We start from the raw sequence: 20,318 nt of genomic DNA, 5'->3' as shown, positions 1-20,318 counted from the left end.
CTCTCCGCTCTTCTCCCTTGATGGTTCCAGGGACCTCTGCTCCTAGACTGTAAAGTAAGTCACTCCCCTCCTTGATAAAAAATGTTTACCTTTACATTTCCAACCCTCACAATCAGTCCTGATAACAATTATTCACTATTGTATCACAAGAGACCTATCCGTATGTCATTTCATCAGCCCCGCCTAGACAGATTGGATACTACCCAGTGGAGATTCTACTATCCTCCATGTCCTCTGGATTTATATTCCTCCTTGAAAGCTTTTAAGCCAGTCACTTCTTGCCTTTTTAGGGCACACACACACACAAACACCCATTTTGGGTAGTCAGTGTCCAAGTTGTCCACCCCTGTCTACTCTGTGTATGGAGAGGCTGGGAATGATCCTTGCTGTAAAGATTTGTTCCCTCTTTTGAGCTACTGCATCCATAGTTGTAGGTCAAGTTCATCAAATTGTATCAGGTTACTCTTTTTTTCTTCTTTTTTCTTCTTCTTTCTTCTTCTAGTTGAGCTCTGATTATCCAGTCATTGAAACCAGGTCAAGTAGGTATTATCTGCAAGTGTGGGTGTTCTTGTGCATATGCCCTCTCTTCTTATCAACTGGACGATTCACTCTCCACGCTAGTCCTCTGTGGCTATGTCACTGACACTGGGCTGAAGAGTCCCCAGGTCTTGCCACACTGGTGGCCAACCAGGTCTCCCCCTGGGTTCACATGAGTTTATTGAACGTTGTAGGGCTTAACTTGCAGCTTCATTGCTGTTTTTCCCTCATTTCCCCTTATCGGTGATGAACGTGGTCATGAAGCAGGGCGTGTATTCCCATTGAGTCTTAATCTTGGAAGGGGGTTTGCTCTGAGGGGACCCGACCACTTGCCTTGATGTCTCCTGGGTGAGCAACTTGCTTGTTCTTGTAGTAATCAGTTGGTCTGCCTATATTGTTTTCTATTTTTCCTGTTGGCCTTTCTTTTAAGAAGTATCTTCTGTTCTTCTAGCTGCTCCAGGCTGGTCTGCCCGTCCTTTGAAATGGAAATTTCCCACCTCTGAATAATCTGGATGCTGTTCAGGGTTCCAATGTAGTCTTATGTAATGCAGAGGCTCCATAGGAAGCCTCCTTCACTGGGCACATTGTAGCCCCATTTTAGGTATTCCAATCAGGTTTAGGCAGAAAATGGACTTACAAGCTTTCTATGGTGATATTTCTGGCTATTCCTTTCCCTCTCCCTTCAGTATCTATTTTATAATGGTATGCAAGGGAAACCGAGATTCAAAAGACAGCCAAGCATCTTAACAGTATTTTCTCCCCTTTCCCCTTTCCAACCATGTCTTGATCCCTGTATCCCAGAGCCCTGTTGTTCCAAGGTTGTGCATACATCATTCTTTACCTGTGTCCCACTTAGCCCATGAAAACCTGCCTAATTGTTCTCCCATCTGCTTTGTCCTTCCATTCCCCTCCCCTTCTTGCATATTGCTCCCCTCCCCAGCACCCAAACTATCCTGTGTCTATTCCCTGCCCTGTGCTCCACCTTCCCCTCCCTACCCTCACTCCACCCCCAAATCCTAGCAACCTACAAAGAGTCCCCCTGCCCCCTTTATTATGGGTTCTTTTTCTTAGTCTTTTACAGTAGTGGTCCTATGCAGTATTTCTCCTTTAGTGACTCACTAATTTCACTCAACATAGTGTCCTCAAGGTTCATCCATGTTATGTGGTGGCTTGCAGCTTCGTTATTCTTCAAGATAGCATAATATTCCATTGTGTATATGTACCACAGTTTGTTTATCCATTCTTCAGTTGATGGGCACTTTGGCTGCCTCCATCTTTTTGCTATTGTAAATCGTGTTGCTATGAACATTGGTGTGAATATATCTACTCGTGTTATGGCTCATATTTCTTGTGGGTAAATACCAAGTAGAGGAATTGCTGGATCATAAGGTATTTCTATTTCCAACCTTCTGAGAAAGTGCCATATTGCTTTCCAGAGTGCCATTTTACAGTCTCACTATCAATGCAGGAGCACCCCAGTCTCTCCACATCCCCGGCAGCATGTATTGTCCTCTTTTTTGATCTTTGCTGTTATTGCTGGTGAGAGATGATATCTCATTGTTGTTTTGATTTGATTCTCTCTGATGGCTAGTGATTGTGAACATTTCTTCATATGTTTGTTGGCTGCCTGGATCTCCTCCTTGGTGAAGTGTCTATTCGTGTCATGTGCCCATTTTTTTTTTTAACCTTTTAATATGTATTTTATTATTGATATAGAAAATCCTTCTGTAATTTACTGCATAGGAGAAATACTGAACAAACTACAAACCACAAAGCTGGTGGTTCGAGCCCACCAACTGTTCCACAGGAGAAAGATGAGGCTTTCTGCTCCCACAAAGATTTACAACCTTGGAAACCCTATACAGGGTCACTATGAGTCGATGACTCGATGGTGCTTAACAACAACAGCAACATACTCTAAAATAAGTCTTTCATGTATCTCATTTCACTTCTGCTCCTTTTAATTAAGAATTACATTTTAATTATACTTTGTGTGTACTTTAGTCATTCCAACTTGGCTCTTTGTGAAGCAAAATAAATTTTGCTCTTTCTCCATACTTCATTGTTGTTGTTAGGTGCCATTGAGTAGGTACTGACTCATAGCAATCCTAAGTTCAACGATACCATACTGTCTGTATTCGTTTTCTAGAGCTACTCTAACAAAATACTACAAGCAAGCTAGGTTAAAACAACAGAAATTGATTCTACCATGTCTACAGAATGTTGTTGTTAAGTCCCATTGAGTTGATTCCAACTCACATCAATCCTCTATAGGGTTTACAAGGAGTCACTGGTGGGTTTAAACTGGCAGCCTTGTAATTACTAGTACAGTGCTTATCCTACAGTGCCATACCAAGACTCTGTTCTAGAGTCTGTTGTTTCTATTGTTGTGATGTCAAGTTAGTTCCAACTCATAGCAACCCTGTATAGGGTTTCTAAGGCATGGCTGGGGAGTTCGAACCGCCAACCTTGTGGTTCAAACTGACATTGTGGTTCAGTGCTTTATCTCACAGTGCTACACTAAGAGTCCAGTTCTAGAGACTAGAAGTCCAAAGTACTTGGCAGTACCATGTTCCCTCTAAAGGCTCTAGGGGAGAATACTACTTTGCCTTTTCATAGTTTCTTATGACTCCCAGCAATATTTGACATTTCTTGTCTTGTAGCTCTAAAAATCATTCCAATCTCTTGTCTCCATCTTCACATGCCCTCTGCATAGCTATGTGCCTTTTTGTCTTCTTTTAAAGATACCAGTCATTGAAATTAGGATCCATCCTAATCCATTATGGACTCATCTGTGCCCATTTTGTAATTGGGTTATTCATTTTTTTCTGGTAGAGGTATGGTAGTTCCCTCCTTATTCCATAGACCATAGATCTTCTCTCCAACCACCTACCTCAGTGTCAGCAATTCAAAACTACTAGCAGTTCCGCGGGAGAAAGATGAGGCTTTCTGCTCCCTTATACATTTACAGCCTCTTAAACCCTGTACAGGATCACTATGAGTCGGTTCCGACTCCACAGCACATCACCACCACCACTACCACCACCAATCATGTAGACCTGTTTTCCAGCTCGTTTATAAAGGCGGCTTGTGCCGTTGTGACTTTTGTTCTAGATGTTCAGGGGGATGATTTTTTTCTTGTCACTAGAGTCTCAAATTAGAGTCCTGGTGTGGCACTGTGTAGGATAAGCACTGGACTGCTAGCCACAAGGTCAGAGGTTCAAACCACCTAGCCATTATGGAGGGTCGCTATGAATTAGAACCAACTCTACCGCACTTAACAAACAACAACAGAGTCTCAAATTAGATAATCAACTCTCTCTTTAGATAGCCCCCTTCCAAAGCCCTCATCGATTGGCAGATTTTTCTGCTGTGTTTTTCTTCACAGCTCTAATAACTATCTTACCTTACCTTACTGTCTGTAAACTTATTTTGGTGTGTGTTTTGTTTTTCCTCTTTTTTCCAACTTTATTCTGGTTTGTTCACAATAGTATTTCCAGCTTCTAGAACAGTGTCTGGCACATAGTACTCTCAATAAATATTAAATGAATTAGCAAATAAATGAGACTAAAATATCAGTGAACTTTAAACATCATAGATTGCTATACTTCAGATGATCTGATTGTTGTTAGGTGCTGTCAAGTTAGTTCTGACTCAGCAATTCTGTATATGGTTTCTGAGGAGCAGCTGGTGACTTTGAATGCATATTCTACAGCGTCACTTCAGGACTCCCTTCTCCATTCACTCAGCTTCAGACTACTTCTCTACCCTGAAGTTTAAGTGATCATCTTGATTATTCAAATTTGATCATGTTCTGCTTGTGCTTCAAGTCCTTTCTTCACTGATTTCCCGTTTATCTTCAGTTAAATACGAACATCCTTAACATGGCCTTTATAGAATCTTTGTACATGCTGAGTTCTAGTAAAATGTTCGTTATTCTTTTCCTCCCTCATATAATATTATATTATAACAGGACATACACCTTTACTCTAACATTTTCAAAGATGGCATTCTATATTGCTTTGATTGTTGCTGTAGAATATATACATAGGAAATGCTTAACACGTGATTGTTTCAAGAATAAAACTAGAAAAGCTATCACATATTCCAGATGCATGACTAGATGTTCTAATTAGGAAATGCATGTATTAATTAGGATCAATTTATGGTTTTCCTTTTATTGTTGTAGTTGTTAAGTGCCATGAAGTCGGTTTCGACTCCCAAAGACCCTGTACAGGGTTTGAACCACTGGTCTTGCTGTTAGGTAGGAAGTCTAGTGTTTATCTTAACAGAGCCACACCAGGATTCTTGTGTGTTTTGTCTAGATGAATAATAATTTGTTAGTATGGATAAAAATCTAAATAAATGATAACTATTTTGAATGCTAATTTCTATACGCTACAAAGACATTTGAATTTTGTATATTCCATATTTGCTAGCAGTCTCAATGAGGTAGTCAGTATTTTTCACATACTTCTAGTTATTTTCAAGTTAAAAAGTTAACCTCCACTGAGGAGCCCTGCTGGCATTATGAAGTAGGCATGGGCTTCTAACTGAAAGGTGGGTGGCTGAAACATACCAGTTTGGGAGAGATCAGACTTTCTGCTCCCATAAAGATTTACAGTCTCAGAAACTCTTAAGTATGGTTGCTGTGAGTCAGAGGCAGTGAGTTGGGTGTGACTAATTGCATTCATAAAATTGTAAATCCAAATGAATTTATGGATTTAGAATTTATTTCCTTTTGATCATCAGATTTTAATAGTAATTTTAATGTTATAAAAGTAATTGATAAAGTATGTGGATGGATTAAATAGTTTTGTTTTTTCTTTTTACATGAATGATTTGGTGAACAGTTTTCTAAATTTCATATTGAATTTGAAGATTTTAGATTGCTACATTTTAATATAATTTAATATAATATAACTTAAGGAGCTCTGGTAGCGTAGTGGTTACAAATCGGGCTGCGAACCTTAAGGTCAGCGGTTCGAAACTACCAGCTGTTCCGCGGGAAAAAGATAAGGCTTTCTACTCCCGTAAAGATTTACACCCTCGGAAACCCTGTACAGGGTCGCTATGGGTCGGAACCGACTCGACGGCACTTAACAACAACAACAACATTTTAATATGATCATCAGTTTTAGATTGCGGTATTTGTAGAACTCTTCATTTTCTTCATCTCTGGTATTTGTGATTGGTGTATAAACTTGATGGATATTAACCTATCACTAGATTCCTGGTGTGGCACTGTAGGATCAGCACTGGACTGCGAACCACAGGATTGGCAGTTCAAACCCACTAGCTGTTCCTCAGAAACCCTATACAGGGTCACTATGAGTCGGAATCAACTTGATGGCACTTAACAACAACAACCTATCACTAACAGCATTGTACTTCATCATAGGTCTCAAAATCTCTTTAGTGATGCTATTCCTCTTCAATTTCAAATTCCCAGCATAGTAGGCCATATAATTATTGAATTCCAAATGTGTAACACTAGTGTGGAGTCCTGGTGTGGCGCTGTGGGTTGTATGCGCCAGGTGCAAATTCATTTGAACTGCATGGTTGGCAATTCAAGCTCACCTGCTGCTCCTTGGAAACCCTATACACAGGGTTGCTATGGGTCGGAAATGACTTGACAGCACTTAATAGCAACAGCTAACTACACTAGTTTAGGGTTAGCTCACTAAAGCCTCCAGTATTGACCTTCAAGTGTTCAGTTTCATATTTGAAAACTTCTAATTTTTCTTGATTCTTACTTCATTTACTCCACTTTCTGATTAATCACTATATGCTACTTTTAATTTTGGGTTGCATCACTTCATCAAATGACGGGTTCAAAGTGTTTACTCCGTTTGGCTCATTGAGGTTGACTTTGTTTTCAGGAGGGAGCCCTTCCATTTTGTCATTTTTCACCACCTAGTTTTCAATGTGGTGGCTTGAGTGTTCCTGTCGTGTTGGAAGCTATACCACTGTTTTTTTCCCAAGTACTGGCAGAGTCATCCCTGGTGAACAGGTTTCAGAAGATCCTGAGACTAAGAAAGTCTGAGGAAATGCTTTTTAAAATCAGCCAATGAAAACATTAGGATACCAACAGAATATTGGCACACTAGAATAATTTTATACTAGAGAAGCTCCATTGATCAGCAAAACGTCCTAGGAAATATTTTGAAATGTGGAGTACTGTGCCCTACTGAAAGTTCAATCCTCCACTCCTCTTTCCCTCTCCCACAATCTCTACCATTCTCTTTCTCCATTGCCTCCCTCATTCTCATACACATCTACCTGTTCTCAGGTGATCTGGATGATCAGATTCATGAGCTTAGTCCAAGCAGATCCTATACCCTGCCTTTATAATAAAAGTGGATGGTCCATTAATTTTGCCGTACAATCGCAATTTTTTTTATTACTGGTCCTCCTCCCACCCCAATATGTTAAACATTTCTAATTCCATGAAATACTTGGAAAAAATGACAGGTATGTCCAGAAATTAGGATAATAGATTACAGTATTTGTATTATGCATGTTAGTTAGTTTAAATTGTTGTTATAGTCAATGATTATCTTTGAAATTATGTCATGTTTCCATTCCAGTAATAGATTAATCCTTCCTGTTTGTTTTATCTGTTCTGATGTGTGTGTAATACTCTTTTACACACAGACACACGTTTGATGTATTTTTGTTTATTTATTCTTAGGTCAATTATGGTTTTAATTTTTATCTGCATTTTATCAATCCCAAGAAAAATTTATATACATTGTTGTTGCTAGGTGACATTGAGTTGGTTTGAACTCATAGAAACCGTATGTACAGCAGAATCATTGCGAAGTTTGAGCCCATTGTCACAAACATTGTGTCACTCTGTCTCATTGTAGGTTTGTCTCCTTCTCGCTCACTCTCTACTTTACTAAGCCTGGTGACCTTCAGGGACTAGTCCTTTCTGGTATCATTTCATCTCATGAATTAGGTGACTATATATTTCAAGGCTGTAATTTTATTTGCTTTCATTATATTCACCATCCTCTTTCTTTATATCATCTTTGATCTTTAGTATGATCACTGTCAGAAAGGATATTACAAGGACAGTCTAAGTCCTAATTTTATACCATTCTTGTATAATTCATAAAATACACTTCTTACTAATTAAAAAAGATTGTCAGAAATAATCCTTTTTAATTATGAGGTGAAAAGTTGCAGTTTTCAATTATCTAAGTTATGAGTATATTCTCCTTATATAGTACTAATGGGCTTTACTTTTGTCCCCTACTGTATGTTGTTGGTGATCGTGGTAAATGCCCTTGGGTCAATTCTAACTCATAGGAACCCTATGTACAACAGAAAGAAACACTCCCTGGTCATGGGTCATCCTTGTAATTTTGTGTGTGTGTTTGAGCTCATTGCTACTACCACTGAGGCAATCCATCTGGTTGGGGAGCTTCCGCTTTTTCTGCTGGCCCTCCACTTTACCAAGCCTGATGCCCTTCTCCCAGCGCTGGTTCCTCCTTATAATGTCTGAAGTAGGAGAGGCAAAGTCTTACTATCCAGACTTCTAAGGAGTATTCTGTCTGTTCTTCTTCCAACACAGATTTGTTTGTTCCAGAAAACTTTCATGGTTTCCATATTTTTCTCCAACACTGTAACTCAAATATGTAAATTCTTCTACTGTCGTCCTTATTCATTGGCCAACTTTCACATGCACATAAAGCAAGTGAAAATACCATGGCTTGGGCCAGTCACACCTTAGCCCTCAAACTAATACCTCTGCTCTTGAATACTTTAAAGAGGTCTTGTGCAGCAGGTCTTGTGTAGCAACATGTATGATTTCTTGACTGCTGCTTCCAAGAGTGTTGATTATGAACCAAGCAAAATGAAGGCTTTGGCACTTTTATCAATTTATCGTGATGCTATTTATTGATCCAGTTGTAAAGAGAGAGAGAGATGCAATCCATACTGCAGGCTGTACTCTTGCATCTTTATCAGTCAATATTCTGAGTTCTCTTTGATTCTAGCAAGCAAAATTGTAATGAATCTTGTTCCAATGCTGATACCGCATTCTTCATATAGTCCAACTTCTCGAATTATTTGCTCAGCATACAGATTGATGAAGTATCAGGAAAGGATACAGCCCTGATGCACACCTCTCCTGATTTTAAATTATTCACTATCCCCTTGCTCTCTTTGAATGATTGCCTTTTGGTCTTTATGAATACAATCATGTGTTCTCGAATACCCATTCTTCACAATGTTGTCCATAGCTTATCATGACCCATACAGTCAAAAGCCTTTGTATAGGCAATAATGCACAAGTAAACATCTTTCTGGTATTCTCTTCTGTCAGCCAAGATCCATCTGACATCAGCAATGATACATCTATTTCCATGTTCTCTCTGGTTCCAGCTTGAGTTTCTGGCAGTTCCTTGTTGATGTACTGTTAACAGCCATTTTTTAATTACCTTAGGCAAAATTTTGTTTTCATGTGATATTAATGATATTGTTCAATGATTTCCACATTCCATTGGTTCATGTCTCTCTGGAATGGGCACAAATATGGATCCCTTCCAATTTGTTGGCATAGGTGAGTTGAAATTTTTCCATTTATTTTCTGCCAATTTGTGGAGGCTTGTACTTTGCCATTTCCTTCAATACTGCTTGGACTTGTTCTTTCAGTACCGTTTGTTCTTGATCATATGTTACCTCGGTAAATGATTGAACAGTGACCATTTTTTTTTAAACCCCTTGATACAGTAACTCTGTGTGTTCCTTCCATCTTCTTTTGGTGTTTTCTGCATCCTTCAGTATTTTGCCCATTGTTGTTGTTAAGTGCTATCAAGTTGGTTCCAAGTCATAGCAGCCTTGTATAAAGTTTTTCAAGGAGTGGCTGGTGTGTTTTAAACCACGGACCTTGTGGTTCAAATTGACCTTTTAGTCTAACACAATAACTTGAAGTGCCACATAGACTCCTTCAAAATTGCAAGTCAGAGCTTGAATTTTTTCTTCAGTTCTTTCAGCTTGAGGAATACTGAGCACATTCTTCCCTTCTGGTTTTCTAACTCCAGGTCCTTGGCATTTTTTATTATAATGCTTGGCTTTGTCTTCTGAAGCTGCCTTTTGAAAATTTTTCTTCAACTGTTTTACTTCCTCATTTCATACTTTTACTTTTGCATCTCTTCACAGGAGAGCAAGTTTCTGAGTCTCTTGTAACATTCATTTTGATCTTTTCTTTCCTTCCTGTTTTTTAAAATGACTTTTTACTTTCTTTCTGTATGATGTTCTTGGTGTCATCCCACAACTCTTCTGGTCTTCGGTCATTAGTGTCTAAGCGTCAAATTTGTTTTTGAGTTGGTCTCTAAAATCAGGTGGGATAGGTTCTCTGGATATAATATTACAAATACATTCATTAAAGCACTCTTATAATGATCATTAACATTTATTAATGACTTTCATTTTGCTGTGGGATAAGCACCAGATTGCTAATTGCATGATTTGAACCTGGCAGGAGAAAGATGAGGCTTTCTTCTCTAATAAAGATTTACAGCCGCAGAAACCCTATAAAGAGTTTCTATGAGTCAGAATTGCCTTGATGGCACTGGTGTGGCTTTCCATTGTGCCAGATGCCTCACCAGGTACTTCACATGTATTTATCTTGATCTTCATAAACACTTTCTGTGATAGAAACTGTTATTGTCTCCATGTTACAGAAGGCAGAATCTCAGATATTACACAGGTAAATGCTGGAGTTACATATTCAGATCTGTCTTGCCTGAGCTTGAATTTTGAGTTGTGATTCTATAAGATTCTACTAAGTAGTTTCATTTAAACTGCATGTGGCAGTTTAATTTTACTGATTCAGTAAGTGTTTCTTCCTGGAAATAACTTTGAAGTATAGCCAAAGATCATCAGCAGCGTATTTTTTCTCCTTAAAAGCTAAACCCACTGTATGTTTAAATTAGGCTCACACACACATAGAAATACATATCTATATTTGTAACCTATTATCTATTTATCTATCCATTCATGTACTTGTATTGCATTTATAAGTTGCAACTTTAAGCCTCTTCTTATTGTTGTTAGGTGCCCTCGCGTCAATTCCATCTCATAGGTACCCTAAATAGAGCTTCTGTGGATCAGCTGGTGGATTTTGACTTACCAACATTGTCATCCACAGTCAGGTGCTTACCCTGTAGCTCCACACCAGGGGTCTCAATGTAAATGTATGTATACTGCTGCTCCACCCCTTTAAAAAAAAAAATTATTAATGATTTGAGAAGAGTAGGAAAAAAAAATTCTATTTTTCAATTGGACACTCTAAAAAGCTACTTATTCAATATAGTTTTTGTATTTGGCTTTTCACAGCTGGGATTTCATTATCTAAAATTCCACTTGAAACTCTGATTTAGAGAACTAAATAATGCCATTAAATTATTAGAATGTTAGATAAAATAATAATAATAGAGAACATGAAAAATTATTTAAGTACACAAGCTGCCTGCCTGTACTAGAAGACTGTCTTTTAGCTTTAATGGGGGTCCTGCATTTCCACCCTGAGTCATCACCCTCGTGAGGCTGATGTTGGTTATTGCCCTCATAGCTTCTATGTGAATGGATGATGCTGAGTCATGCTTTGCCTTTAGGAGTATTTTTTATTCATAGATTTTTATAAATCATTTTACTTCATATGTAGTTTTTAATTGAGTAAAAGAAATGTAGTAATATACGTTAATTTAGTTAAAAGACACAAAAGATTTTGGGTCTTGGCACCATTTGGTTATGCAGTGTTTTTCTATCATATGAGCAGTATGGCTTCTCCAAACTTCGCTTTCAGCATAGTTTGAAGTATTGTTTTCTCCCATATTAATAAATATTTGTTGCAGATACTTGGTAAGATTTGTCCAAACTTTCACAGATAAAACCTTTTCTTTCTTTTGTATTACTTATCAGAATCCATATCTACTGTGATGTGATGCTCTAAAACTTGATGGTTTTATCTGTAAACTGAAACATGTTTTAGTAGGTGCGCTTATTTATACTGGCTGTTTTTAACTTCACCTAGTTTAAAATCTGTGGTTCTCCCTTCATAAAGCAGATGTTTTTGGATCAAAAGTACTGTAGAAATCTACTGTAAATCTACACTAAACATGATTTCAGTAATGCCTTGAGCTAAACATCACTGCAGTTAAAACTAAAAAGGAAGTCCAAAATTCCAGTTATCATGTTTTGAAATCTCAGTCAAATTATATATACTATTATTTTAATAATTTATATACATAAATGCTAGGAATTGCTATTGAAAATTATGTGATCTTTGTATCCTCATTTAAAGCAATATGCTACCAGCATATTTTTTTTTTCAAATCAATCAACTGATTTTAATTGTGAATGTTGTGAACCCATTTTACAAAGTTACCAACTAATGAGAAAAGATGCATTATGCAAATTTCAAACTGTAATGGCCATAACTGTAAACTGTAGTGACTTGTTCTAATAACTGTATAAGGACACACATATATATGTTGTTGTTATGTGCTGTCGAGTCGATTCTGACCCATAGTAACCCTGTATAGGGTTTCCAAGGAGCAGCTGGTGAGCTTGAACTACCAACCTTACAGTTCAAACAGCTTTGCAGTCTGGTGTATTAGCCCACAGTGCTATATTAGGACTCTCTCTCTCTCTCTCTCTCTCTCTCTCTCTCTCTCTCTCTCTATATATATATATATATATATATATATATATATATATATATATATACACACTCTCTCTCTCTCTCTCTATATATATATATATACACACACACACGTACATAAGGAGCTCTATTAGCATAGTACTTACAAGTCAGGCTGCTAACTTCAATGTCAGCATTTCGAAACTACCAGCCGTTCCTCAGGGGAAAGATGAGGTTTTCTGCTTCTGTAAAGATGTATAGCCTCAGAAACCCTACACAGGGTTGCTATGAGTCGGAACCTGCGGCACACTACCACCCCAACCACCAGCATACATATATATTGTTATATGTATTATGTAGTGTATATATTTTGTATATACAAAATGTGCTAAATAAATATGTCCAGAATATTTTCTTGATTAATTTACTTTTAAAATGGAAATACCTTTAAAAGTTCCATTAAAAAATTTTACTCTAAGTTAAATTACTTTTCAGTAAGTAAAAGGGAGTCTGTTATCTTAAACACACTTACATGTTTGTATTATTTGATCATTTAAAGGTCTTTGTGTAAGATTATTTTTGTGATGCACTTATGTGTATGTGTGGTCTAGAAAAAGCCTCTGTTACAGTTACAGCTACCTGACAACTTCCTCTAAGAAGCAGAACAGCAAATCAAACTAACATATTAAACGCTCTTGCACCCTCTTTTGTTACTTTTGGGTAATACTACACATATGCTTCTATGATTGTATTGTTTTTAGACTTATTTTAATGCCTGAGAAAATTAATACTTACCTTATTTTACTTTCCACCAGATAGATCAAATGGTAAAGTAACATTTATTTTAAATTTTAGTTGGTATTTTCTTGTGTTACATATGTGTTCCTGCTGTATGACAACAGAAATGAAAGATATGCTAGTTGTAAGCCCTTTCAAATGAAATCTCTACAAGATGTAACACACTGTATATATAGTTTTCCAGAATTACAAATTCTCTCTTCTTTTACAAACCTTTCAATTGTCAGAGTCAGTTTTCTTCTGAAATAAGAGGCTGGAATCACCCCTAGTAAAACTAAGAATTTATAACTGTAAGGAACAGATGTTTTCATAAACATTTGCTATAATTAATTTCAACTAGGGGATTGAAGGAACAAAGTAATTTTTTCCCGCTTCAAAACTTTATAGCCTTTTCTGCATATAGCAAACTCTGAAATCTTTTCTCTAATATTGTTTGTGGAACAATTGTACTTCCTTAGTGGGTATGTTTCTGAAGGGGAAAAAAACCCAAAAAACTGCTTTATTTTCTTTTTTGCTATCCTTTCCACCGTGAAGGTCACACAGTAAATGTGATATATTCATGTGGAAGCAGTTATAAACTGAAGAAAAGCTTTGTAATATATTATAATGATAAAACCTGGTATTTTTAAATATCGAAAGTCTGTTAATTATTTGGGGGACTTTGTATGTGAATTGATAAGTATCAGCATAAAGAAAGAAGCATTTTACTGCTGAGATTATATGTATCATAATCTTTAGTTTTAAGGATAAATAAGGTTCTCAAACTTCAAGTGTATGATATAGTGGTTATTCAATGCTGATTACAGAATGTTTCACAGAAAATGCCTGCAAGCTGTTAAACAACATGTGTTCTATGAAATTTTCATTTACTAATTTTCCTTAACTCTGTATTGTGTTACCATTAATAGTTTCTGATTATAAAGAAAGTGAAGTCCATTGTATATATAATCTTGCCAGTGTTTTCAAAGAATTAACAGCATATATTTATTTAGATTGATCTTAAACTTTAAGCATTTTTGGATTATTTTCATTTATAAAACCCATCATCACTTTCTAGTGCTGTAATATGTTTTATGATTTTTGCTTATAAATCCCTGAAAATAATATGTTGAATGCAAAGGCAGTTAAAAGTTCTGTGAGTGGGCTCTATTCAATTCTTGTTCTCCTGAACACTTTGGCGCAGCTGCAGAGATTTTGAAGAGAACCAACGTTCTTGACTAATCTGTCAACTATAAAATGTGCGAAGAAAAATAGGTAGCTGTCATTAAAATTACATTTCAGCTTTCAATAACTGTTTAATGAGTAGCATAATTATATAAGTATGGTACCTTAAGTACTATACTCAATAATTAAAAATAATCTCATCTTTAAAGTGAAAGCTCTGTAATTACTATTTGACTTAACCAGGACCACTGTGATGATCTCCAGTGGCACCTTAGATTGTTCAAAGTGGATTAAAAGTATAAATTAAAATTGGATAAATCATTAAATTATTAAGCTTTAAACATCATAAAATGAATATAATGTGATGCTTGAAAGTTACATTACAGGAATTGGTAATATAAAATGTAATCAGTTTCTAGTCTTTTTAATTTGTGTTGAAGAATAAATGATGTATTTAATAGTAAACTATGATTTCATAAAAACTAGACTTTGAAGTATACACTTTTAAAACTTAAGCTGTTAAAATTATATTTTTATCCATAAGGTTATATTTATTTTACATTGAGGCTTCAGTAAATTTTTTTTATCAGCTTCTTAAGAAATTTATTTATATTCTGTAGCTTTTAAACTGACATGTGAGTTGCTATAGATTGGATTTTACAAATACTCCAGCTGTTTGAGTAAAGAGTTTTTTTCCCAAAAGCTTGATAGAGGACACACATAGTTCTTGATGTCTTTGTTGTTTGTCATTTGTTTAAGCTACTTTTTTTTTTTTTTTTTAAAGATTTTTATTGTGGATTGAGTGGAAGTTTACAGGGCAGATCATCAGTTTTACAAATCATACCCCTTGTTTCATTAGAATTATTATAATCCTTTCCATATACCATCAGTTAACAGTAGTTCTCTCTATTCGCTTTAGCTTTTTTTTTTTGAACACTCAGAGGCATATGTAATAATTTACATCATGAAAGGGCACATTCTGCAAGTCTGCCTTCTGGCTGCCATCTCTTAGACCCTGTCATCTTAAGCTACTAACTTTTGACCACAGTTAAAACATAAAATTTTATTTAAGGTATTTAGATATTAATTAAAAGCTCTCTAAAATGCATTCTTATTTGCCACCTTTCCAAGTCTGCTTTCTGTTTTACTTCATTGCTTACTAAATTCCCATAGAATGGAGAAGTGGGAGCCTGAGAACCTTTCAGGTCTCAACCTGATTTGCCTGTTGTAGTCCTCAGAATAGATGACTTTTTCACTCAGAACATGTGTTGTGCTTACAGATATTTGTTGTTGTTATTAAGTGCCAGTGAGTTGCTTCTGAATAATAGCAACCCTGAATAGAGTAGTATATGTTTAAATGGTTTATAAATTTTATTTCTGCATATGATTCATAAGAAGAAAATGTTTATAGTGTATTTTATTTATTCCTGTTACCTTACTTTACTTGTATTACTATTCCATTTATGAGTGGTGATTTTGGTTTATACTATGAATTTTTAAAATACGAGACCCTGGTAACAAAGATAATTTGGGGTTAGAAACAAGAGGCATATGTTTTTTGATCAGGATGAGGGAACTTTAAAAGTTCATTAAAAAATGGAATTAAAAGACAATGGAATGTTTCCATGAACTTTTTTTACATCCCTTGTATAGTGCATAGAACTACCACCTAGTTTTTTAATTGACATATTCAGTTTTAGAATTTCCATTACTCAGTGTTTAAATGTTTTCCCCCAGGTGATGCAAATAAAAACGGAAGAAGAACAAGTTCTACTTTAGACCCTGATGGGACTTTTAATTCCTATAGGTAAGCAATGAATATTCTGATGCATAATCTTATAAGAAAATGTTCAAGGTATATAATCTTCCAAAATTCTAATTTTAGTAAGAAACTACTGTGTTTAAAAAATATGACAAATGTAACGAATATTACGATGTGAAACAGACTTAAATGAGTAATGAAAAATGCAATATTCTAGATTCTTGAGCGGCTCCATAGTAGAAAGATGAGGCTTTCTGCTCCCTTAAGATTCACAGACTTGGAAACCCTATACAGGGTCACTATGAGTCGGACCCAGTTCAACAGCACCGCTGCTGTCATTGTTATCCTATTGTAGGGTGGTGTTGTTGTTATGTGCCGTCGAGTCAGTTCCGACCCGTTACGACCCTGCACAGGGTTTCCGAGGCTGTAAATCTTTATGGGTATAGAAAGCCTCATCTTTCTCCCGGGGAGCAGCTGGTAATTTCAAACTGCTGACCTTCCGGTTCGGTTCGCAGCCTGTTTCGTAACCACTCCGCTACCAGAGGAGCGGCTTTATAGTAGGGTAGTTTGAGTCAATGTGAATGTAGTTTTAAAAAACTTTATCATAATCTGTTGGTTGGGGTTTTTTTTTTGTTTTTTTTTTTCAGTTTGTCTTTTACAATAGTATCGCTCTCTGCTAAAACACAGTATGCTGATCACGAGGGCTTGTTGTTGTTGTTATGTGCCGTGGAGTAGGTACTGACTCATTGTGACCCTGCACAGGGTTTCTGAGGCTACGAATCTTTACGGGACCAGAAAGCCTCAACTTTCTCCCGCAGAACAGCCGGTAGTTTCGAACTGCTGACCTTGCATGACATTGTCATGCTGATCTTGCTGACCTTGTCCATATTTAAGTGTTGTTTTTCATTTCTAATTTGGCTGTTCAACAAACAGGGCAGTTACATCTCAACTAGTGGTTTTTTGGTTTTTTTAAGTTACAAAGTTAAGAAAACATGTATATCTAGTTTTGATATTCTAATTAGAACTGGAATTTTGCTGGAGTAAACTTTTATGGATTTTGTGCCTTCACAACAGGAAAACCTAGGGAGAAGAACAATTAAAATACAAGGGGACTTCAGAAAATTTGTGGAAAATTCCATTATCTTTTCATTCTAGTTTTTCATGAACTTTTTGAAATCTCCTCATCCTTCTTCTGATAATATTTGAAAATCCATATAGTGAACCAAGGATTCCTGTTGTGCTGCTGTAGGATCAGCATTAGGCTGTGAACAAGGCTATCAGTTCAAACCCACCAGTTGTTCTTCAGAAACTCCATATAAGGGTCGCTGTAATTTAGAACTGACTCGATGGTGCTTAACAACAACAGCATAGTGAAGCGAAGTAGTGTAGAAACTTAGTTATTCTCAGAAAATACACAGACCTAATAATGATGCATTTTGGCATTATAAATGCAAATTCATAAAGAAATAATTTAATTTGAAATGTATTGCCCATACAGTTAATAAGTTCTGATACTAGTATAACAGCACCATTAAATGTTTGGAATAACGGCTACATATTTGGAAACTCAGTGGAATATCAAGCTAAAGCTCCTTTATATAATTAATGTGGAATTTACGCTTAGTTTTCATTTTTATTTATATATATGAGTTGTATATATACACATACACAGCTAGGGAACTCTGCTAGCTTAGTGGTTACAAGTCAGTCTGTTAACCTCATGGTCAGCAGTACGAAACTACCAGCCATTCCACAGGTGAAAGATGAGATTTTTTGCTAAGGTATAGATTTACAGCCTTGGAAACACTATATAGGATCACTATGAGTCGGAACTGACTCCATGGCACACCACCACCATATATATGTGTGCAGGGGCACACATAGTAGATAGGTTTCAGTAGAGCTTCCAGACAGACAGACTAGGAAGGAAGGATAAGTGGACCACTTCTAAAGTGTTAATGACTGAAATACTTAAGAATAGCAGTAGAATATTATCTAATGTGCCTAAAAATGAGCCCCTCACGTTAGAAGGTACTCATGATTGGGGAAGAGATGCCTCCTCAAAGTAGAGTTGAACTTCATGCTGTGTAGATGGAACAAAACTTTTGGGACTTTCATTTGCTGATGGGGCTCAACTGCAAATGAGAAAAAGTAACTGTAACTGTCCATGTACGGGAATGTAGACCGTACAAAGTATGAATCCAGGCATACAAATCAATATCCTGGCTAGTAGTGAGCGGAAGTGGACTGCTATTGGCCGTTGACTTAGAAAATCGTAAAGTTTACTGTTACAGAAACAACAAATTAAAGAGGAATGGCATCACATTCATCATCAAAATGAGCATTTCAAGATCTATTTTTAAAGTACAGTGTTGTCTGTGATAGGATAATATCTATATGCCTAAAAGGAAGACCAGTTAATAAGACTGTTATTGAAATTTATGCAACAACCACTGAAGCTAATGATGAAATTGAAGAATTCTACCTACTTCTTCAGTCTGAAATCGATCAAACATGCCATCAAAATGCATTAATAATTCCTAGTGATTGATATGCAAAAATTGGGAACAAAGAGAAAGGATTAGTAGTTGGAAACAATGCTGGAGATGGCATGATAGAATTTTGCAAGATGAATATCTTATTCATTGCAAATAATTTTCTCAACGACATAAATGGCAACTAAACACATGGACCTTACCAGATGAAAAATACAAGAATTAAATCAACTATATCTATGGGAACGGACAATGGAGAAGTTCACTGTCATCAGCCAAAACAAGGCCAGGGGCCAACTATAGAACAGAACATCAATAGTGCATGTACAAGTTCATGTTGAAGCTGAATGTAATTAAACAACTTCAAGAGAGCCAAAATAAGACCTTGACTATATCTCACCTGAATTTAGAGACCATCTCAAGAACAGATTTAATAAATCGACATTAATGTTCAAAAAGATTTTGGGGGTGATATCAAGAACATCATAGAAGAAGTAACCTAATGGTTATTAAAAAGACAGAAAAGAAATTTAAAAAACACCAAAGTGAATGTCAGAGGAAACTTAAACTTGCTCTTAAGAATAAAGATGCTAAAGCAACTGGAAGAAATGAGGAGGTCAAATAACCGAACAGAAAAATTCAAAGGGAAGTTTGAGAAGACAAAGTCAAGTATTATAATGAGGTTTGCAAGACCTGGGATCAAAAAACCAAAGGGGGAAAATATGCATTCACAAACTGAAAGAATTGAAGAAAAAGTTCAAGCCTTGTGTTGCAATATTGAAGGTATATTATATGGACAAACTATTGAATGACATAGGAAACATCAAAAGAAGATGGAAGAAATACACTGTCATTGTACCAAAAGGAATTGATTGATGTTCAACAATTTAAGGAGGTTGCATATGACCAAGAACCAATAGTTTTGTATTTTTTTTCCTTCTTTATTTTTTTAACTGCCTTCCTTGCCACCCAAGTTAACACTTGATTACCTTCTAGCCAGTTAATAATTCTTCCTTCTCTTCAACCCTTGGTAACCAAGATAGAGTGTTTCTTTTAGCATTAAACCCTTTCCTTGGATTTTTACAGTAGTAATCTCTTACAATATTTGATTTAGCATGATGTTCTTCAGGGAGAACCAATGGTACTGAAGAAAGAAGTTCAAGGTGCCCTTTGGTGAAAAAGGTGAGTCTGGAAATTGGTGGAATACAAATTGAAGTATTTCAACAAACATATGTGTTGCTAGAGGTGCTCACTTGTCTATGCCAAGACACTTGGAAGACAGTTACCTGACCAATTGAATGGAAGAGATCCCTATTTATGCCCATTTCAAATAAAAGCGACCCAACAGAATGAAGAAAGCATTGAACAAAATCATTAATATTATATGCAAGTAAAATTTTGCTGAATTTTTAAAATGGTTACAGCAGTACATCGATAGGGAGCTGTCAGAAATTCATGCCTGATTCAGATGAAGATGTGGCTCAAGGGAAATAATTTCTGACGTCAGTTGGGAGTTGATTGACAGCAGAGAATAACAGAAAGATGTTTACTGGTGTTTCATTGGTCATGCAAAGGCAGTCAACCATATGAATCAGAACAAACAGGAATTCCAGAATACTTAATTATGCTAAGGGAGAAGCTGTACATAGACCAGGAGGCAGTCATTAGGATACTGAATGATTTAGATCCAGAAAAATGTGTGTCAGGGTTGTATCCTTTCACTATACTTCTTCAATCTGTAAACTGGGCAAATATCTGAGAAGCTGGATTACATAAGGAACTTGTCATCAGGACTGGAGGAAGATTCATGAACAACCTGTGGTTTGCAGATGACATAGCCTTGCTTGTGGGAAATGAAGAGAACTTGAAGTACTTAATGATGAAGATCAAAGAATTCAGCATTCAG

At 36.3% G+C, this 20,318-nt stretch overlaps 1 protein-coding gene across 1 annotated transcript in view; it reads left to right on the top strand.

Annotated features, from left to right (window-relative positions):
- Positions 1-20,318, top strand: part of TBC1D5 (TBC1 domain family, member 5) — a 519,410-nt gene that overhangs the window by 90,936 nt on the left and 408,156 nt on the right. The window contains exon 2 of the mRNA XM_006874244.1: positions 15,893-15,962. Within this exon, the coding sequence (XP_006874306.1) occupies positions 15,893-15,962 (70 nt within the window). The remainder of the gene's footprint in view (positions 1-15,892; positions 15,963-20,318) is intronic.

The sequence above is a fragment of the Chrysochloris asiatica genome, unplaced genomic scaffold (assembly GCF_000296735.1).
Source record: "Chrysochloris asiatica unplaced genomic scaffold, ChrAsi1.0 scaffold00267, whole genome shotgun sequence".
NCBI classification, from domain to species: domain Eukaryota; kingdom Metazoa; phylum Chordata; class Mammalia; order Afrosoricida; family Chrysochloridae; genus Chrysochloris; species Chrysochloris asiatica.
This window is presented reverse-complemented; position numbering and strand designations above follow the sequence as displayed.